The following is a 6839-nucleotide window of genomic DNA, read 5'->3' as shown; positions in this document are numbered from 1 at the left end:
AATGTCACCAGAGACTCTGAAACTTACCGTCAATCATAGCTTAGCTAAGGAAAATGGAAGAAATGCCTTAGCATGAACACTTCTGTTCAACGCATTTACTTAACATGAAGTAAATGAGCTGAACAGAAAATTCCCAAGGGCAACTAGAGAAGACAAAGAGAAATCTCATGAAATAGGCAAAGACCTAGAGTTAGAAAACCAAAAGGAAGAACACACACTGGGCATACCTTAAACTGAAAGAACTCAAGAAAAAATTCAAACCTCAAGTTCAAATCTTGAAAGATTCTATGGGACAAATACTGAATAATGTAGGAAGTATACAAAGAAGATGGGAAAAATACACAGAGTGATTGCACCAAAAAGAACTAGTAAACATTCAACCATTGCAGGAATGAGCGAAAACTGATGGTATGATAGCATATGAGCAAGAACCAATGGTACCAAGAAGAAGTTCAAGCTGTGGCAAATGCATTAGCCAAAAACAAAGCTCCAGGAATTGATGGGTAACCAATTAAAATGTTTCAACAAGCTGATGAACACTGGAAGCACTTACTTGACTATGCCAGGGAATTTGGAAAACAGTTACTTGACCAATTGACTGGCAGACCTACTTTTGTACCCTATCCACAGAAAGGTGAAGCAAAATAATGCTCAAATAATAGGAAAATATCATTAATGCTCGTAAAGTTTTGCTGATGGTCATCCAATAATGGTTGCAGTAAAGTAAACTGCCAGAGGACCAGGTTGGATTCTGAAGAGGACACAGAACAAGCGACATCGTTGCTGATGTTAGATGGATCTTGGCTGAAAGCTTAGAATACCAGAAAGTTCACTTGTGTTTTATTGACTATGCCAAGACATTTGACTATGTTGATCATAATAAATTACAGATAGTCTTGAAAAGAATGGGGAATTCCAGAATGATTAATTATGCTCACGCAGAGCCCATCCATGACTAAATCAAGGGGCAGTTGGGTGAACAGCAAAAGGGGATGCTACCTTGTTTTAAATCAGAGGAGGTATGTTTCAGGATTGCATTATTTTTGCATCCTTATTCATTCTTATGCTAAGCAAATAATCAGAGCAGTTGGAGTATTTTAAGAAGACTATGGCCTTGGAATGGGAGGAAGGTTTACTAACCACCTAAAGTATGCAGATGACACACCTTGCTTACTGAAACTGAAGGAAATGTGAAGCACTTGCTAATAAAGATCAGGGATTGAATCTTTCAATACAGATTACAATTCTGTAAATGAGACTATAATCCTTAACATTTGACCAACAGGTAACATCATGATAAACAGAGATTAGAGTGGTGTTGTCAAGTATTTTGTCTTGCTTCAATCCACCATCTATTCTCTTGGAATCAGCAGTCAGAATATCAAAGGACGAGGTGCATTGAGAAAATCTGACGCATAAGACTTCTACAGAGTGTTAAAAAGGAGGGAAGATACTTTGAGGACTAAAGTGTGCCTGATCCAAGCCATAGCATTTTCAATGACCTCATATACATGGGCATGTTGGACATTGAATTAGGAAGATAAAAGAATCAATACTTGTGACTGATGCTGGGGAAGAATACCGAGGGTGCCAGAGACTGCCAAGGGAACAAACAAATCTCTCTTGGAACAAGTACATTCAGAATGATCCTTAGACTCAAGGATGGCGAGACTGCGTCTCAAGCACTTTGGACATGTTGTCAGGAGACAGCAGTCTCCGGAGAAGGACATCATCCTTCCTAGAAGGGCAGTGAAAAGAGGAAGACCCTCAACCAACGAATTGACACAGTGATTGCAACAATGAGCAAAGCACAGGAACAACTGCGAGAATGGAGGACACTGAGCAGTGGGATGCTCTGCAGTGACTAGGGACTCAGTGGGTCAGAATTGATTTGATAGCTCCTAACAAGAACACCAACAATAACCACAACAAACAACAGCATTGTATGAAACTTTTTTCCCCTCTCTCAAGACTATGGAATCTTTGAGAACACTGGGATATGCTATACCATTCTTCAGCATGCATTCTGAATTATAATTAGTGTAGTATGGGGCTGGTTGTAACAAAGACTTATGACTTTCACAAAGTAGAGTTTTGGTTTTCTGTCTTGTTAAAAGAATACAAAGTAGATGACTGAAGTCAGCCAGAAATGCTTATTGGCATTGGTTTCTTCTGCTGAGTGACTTCCATGTTAGGATTGCCTAATCTGAAGGTCATGATTGAAACAAGAGAGATTTTCCTATTCAAACTGCCGGACCTGGACTATTCCCTACTGGTGTTTGACTTCAGATTTTCCTTTGTGCATTTTTCTCTCCTGAGGACCTGGTCCTCATGACCTTTTTAATATGGATGATTATTCTTTTGTTATCTCTGGAGATGAGGGATCTACTCTCAGAATTATGATTAAAGTCCCAATGAGTTTAATTATAGAAGAATCATCTTTGAAATGTACCAATTAAATGACTCAACAATATTTATTGTAGTTGAAATACAAATACAGTGCATAAAGATTGTTGCTGTTATCAAAGAGAATACTTGTCTATATGAGTTGTAGCATGGCTGGCTATTTGGGGGATTCAAATGATGGGCACAACACATAACTAGATATGAATATGAAATTATTCTCCATCATTCAAACAAACCAAAGCACAACTATGCTCTAGGAAATCAGGCCAGTATAAAGACTGAGAAATTTGTAAACACTGTTTCACTTCTGAAACACAAACTGTAAAATATTTATCTGAATAATTCACATTTCTCTTTCCTGTGAAATTTACTTTTTAGTTTTTACCTCCATTGCTTATTTAACATTTGTTTGTTTTAGACAAAATATGCCTACAATGGGGTTGTTTGGACTCTTTTAATGAAAATGTAGTCTTCTTCGTTTGCAGAACTGTTTTGATATGTCTATTGAAAATCCTAATAATTTAAAATAGAACAATTTTTGAAAGACTGAGATGATACAGACTTCCTGAAACATGGAAAGCTTTTTCCAAATAGGCACATTTCTTTTGATCTTATGATGAACTGCGTGGGATCTTACTTTATGCATCCACAGAGATGACATCTGTTTATGAAGCTACTATCTTTTTGGGTGCCAGGATTTCACATTTGCATCAAATAACTGCCTGGTTTTGCAGGTAATCTAGGAAACATTTATATATATATATGGTTTCACTAAGCTTTAGGCTAAACAAAAGAATATTGGTTGTGTGATTTGGAAAGTCAAACATTTTAAATGATTTGTACAATCAACCACATTAAATATTGATAAAAATCTATGGAAATTGACTCAAATCTGTAATACCCTTTTGCATGTTTTCATAATATAAAGATCTAGAATACATTTACCTTCTCTGACACCAGCGTTCTTTGAAACTAATTTCAAGGGTAAATATATGGCCATATTTTAATGCATATGTATTTGTAAATACCGTTAAAAAGCCTCAGTGCAAGGGTTCTGTGAGCATTATCAATTTCTTATAACTAGAGAACACTGTAAATCTTTTAGCTTTGAATTAATGAGTTGGAAGAACCTAGGGTAATGGATGGGTTGACATAGTGTTTCTGATAAGGAACCCAACTATAGGAACACTTGTGAGGATGGGACATCACCAGGCACTGTGTCTTTTCTTCTGTTACACATGGCATAACTATGAGTTGACACTACCTCAACAGCAGTTAACAACAACAACAACAATAGTTAAGCAAGAAAGCTATTATTTCTACTCACAGGAGTGATAGTTTGGGCAAGAGAGGAACTAAAATTGACCATAACATTTAGCAAAATGAAGGTATTTGTGTAAAGAACAGATAATTCTGTCACTTTCTTAAAAGAAATGTGGAGACTAAGGATAAATTATTTAAACAATTAAGATATTATCTAGTGCAAATGCAGAGAGGATGTAGAAAGGAAAATGGTTCATGTAGGAAATAGAGGGGAAAGTTGCAGGATCACTGTTTTAAGAGTTACCGAGAGTATGGCATTTCATGCACACACACAGGGGTTGGTCACAAGCACAGACAATCCGTGTATTGGGAAGAGGAGGTTATTAGGTAAGACATTGAATTCATTGTCATAGAGGTATCTTAACTCGATAACATTACTAAGATTATTATAAGAGATATCAGGGTTGTTTAATATTGATAATATTTCATATTTCTAGCAGAGACATTTCATTCGGGTGTGTGTCTCTTTATGTGGTCTTTTCCTTTGGAATCACCTCTCTTCTTTTGCATTCCTGCGCACAGACCAATGTAAAAGTAAACTGGTTTCAACAAAAAAACTCTACCTTCCTATATTTTCTTTATGAGCATATAAATATTTTTATTTAGACTTATAATGGAACCATGTATAGTTTCATGCTTTCTCCTTGCAGATCAACACTACTTTGTCAATACCACATTTTACATTTTAAAATTGTGAAATATGTCCATTTGGAATTTTAGTTATTCAGTAAAGAGATAATGCTATTCCTAGACTGTAGAAAATAATTTGTTAATTAACATGAAAGCTATGATTAAGTAACTGCTCCTTTACTTTTTTATATAATCTATAATCTTTTAACATTTTCTTGTTATGCATACTATAAAACATCTTTGACACAATATACATAATATATAATGTATATATAAATATAAAATAATAGAAATATAGTAATGTAAGTACATTTATTAATTTTGTTTATAGATTTTATATCTTTACATAATTTCATTTTCTGTCATATGGAAAATAGATGTGACCACCAAATTTGTTAAACTGCTCTCTTCTTGTATGTGTTCTCATATATGTTAGTAATTAATTGTCTTTAATTTTTTGAAAGCTCACTGAAGTTATGAACCACCCTCTAATCATTTTGTATTCTTACAATCTAGGACAGTGGTGAGTAATGACAGATCACAGCTACTTGTTGAATGACTAAACAAATCAGTTTCAGGCTTCAAAAAGTTACTAGTCATCATTATATTTACAGGTAAATTTGTCCTTAATTCTGAAATAATGACATAGAGAAGAACGTATGGAACTAAGGAACAATGTGACCGAGTTCATCCTCTTAGGGCTCACTCAGAGTCTTCAGGGTCAGAAAATACTATTTGTTGTCTTCTTGCTCATTTACATCGTCACAATGGTGGGTAACCTCCTCATCGTCGTGACCGTGTTGATGAGTCCAACCCTGAATGCCCCGATGTACTTCTTCTTGGGCTACTTGTCATTCATGGATGCTGTTTATTCTACTACGGTCACCCCAAACATGATTATAAACTTACTCTATGAGAAGAAAACCATTTCCTTCCAAGCTTGCATGACTCAACTTTTTATTGGACACTTATTCGGTGGTGCTGAGATTTTACTTCTGGTGGTCATGGCCTATGACCGCTACGTGGCTATCTGTAAACCCCTGCATTACATGACCATCATGAGCCAACGGGTATGTGTTCTGTTGCTGCTATTGGCCTGGTTTGGCGGTTTCGTGCATGCGGGAGTGCACCTTCTCTCTGTCTATAACCTTCCCTTCTGTGGTTCCAACGTCATTGACCACTTTGGTTGTGACATGTACCCCTTATTAAAACTTGCCTGCGCTGACACCTACGTCATTGGCCTTACCGTGATTGCCAATGATGGTGTAATATGTATGGCCATTTTTCTATTGTTAATAATTTCTTATGGAGTCATCCTGAACTCCCTGAAGAACCTGAGTCAGGAAGGGCGACGGAAAGCCTTATCCACCTGTGGTTCCCACATCACTGTGGTGGTCCTCTTCTTTGTCCCTTGTATCTTTATGTATGTGAGACCTCCTTATACCTTACCCATTGATAAATACTTGACAGTGTTTTATACTGTTTTTACTCCAATGTTGAATCCCCTAATTTATACTCTAAGAAATGCAGAGATGAAGAATGCCATGAAGAAACTTTGGGATAGAAAAAGGAAATGATGCTCAAGCAACTGGTTCCCCTCCTTTCAATTAGATTTGACCCTTCCAGGAAACAATAAAACAAAATCCAAATCCATTGCTGTTGAGTTTATTCTAAGAAGGCTGTAATATTTAATTATGGTAAATATTTTATCATGTTAAATAAATTATGCATGAAGAAAAACCTAAATAGGAACACTTCCAGTGATAAAGTTTGTTGAAAATACACTTTTCAGGTTTTCAATTCTTAGGAAATCTTATATTCAATTTTTATATAGAATGCTTCTGTTGATTCTATGGATTGATATTACATGCAATGTTTGATGCCACAGCTAATGCAAGAATTGTATTTAGTTGTTAGAGCTTTCCCAGTGCTTCTTTATTAAACTAACCATTTAATCATTAATAGTGGTCATTGCAGATTTCAGAACAGTAGAATTCAAAATAAGTCATAAAAATGATTTACCCCACCCCAGACAGAGAGAAACATATAAAATTAGAAGCATTTGGTTTTTATTTTTATATTTGCAACATATATTAAATAAAGTAGCTTTGCTTACATTACATTACCTATATAAGTTTAAGCGAAAAGATGCTTTGGAGTTCTAAATTAATCACAGGAAGACTAACTATACCAAGATAATCTGAATGAAAAGTGCAGATATGCAGAAAAATGATAATTCTAATTATTTTCCCAATTGGGAAATGTCATTATCCCCTGAAATGGAGCAGCTCTCTTTGATGTTATATTGTTCATCTACCACGGTAGTTTAACACATCTAAAATAGCTTTGTTATTTTGCAAGATATCATCTACTTATTGCTTATAGTGTGTCATGGTCTTAAATCGGGATTTTGCATTTGACTTTCATATTTAAAATTAGCAAAATTCAAATCAATTACCTTCAAACATACCGTACAGAAT

The 6839-nt window shown here is 35.4% G+C and overlaps 1 protein-coding gene across 1 annotated transcript; it reads left to right on the top strand.

The window, feature by feature from the left end:
- The first annotated feature begins 5018 nt into the window (after nucleotides 1–5018).
- On the top strand, nucleotides 5019–5936 carry LOC101642166 (olfactory receptor 4A47-like). Its single transcript, XM_004708461.3, has one exon. It carries the CDS (start codon nucleotides 5019–5021, stop codon nucleotides 5934–5936), a length of 918 nt encoding a protein of 305 aa, XP_004708518.1.
- The last annotated feature ends 903 nt before the right edge of the window (nucleotides 5937–6839 follow it).

Source organism: Echinops telfairi, unplaced genomic scaffold, assembly GCF_000313985.2.
Source record: "Echinops telfairi isolate 266 unplaced genomic scaffold, ASM31398v2 ScPeMD7_60;HRSCAF=208, whole genome shotgun sequence".
Classification (NCBI taxonomy): domain Eukaryota; kingdom Metazoa; phylum Chordata; class Mammalia; order Afrosoricida; family Tenrecidae; genus Echinops; species Echinops telfairi.
The sequence above is the reverse complement of the archived record's forward strand: the minus strand, read 5'-3'. Positions and strand labels throughout refer to the sequence as shown.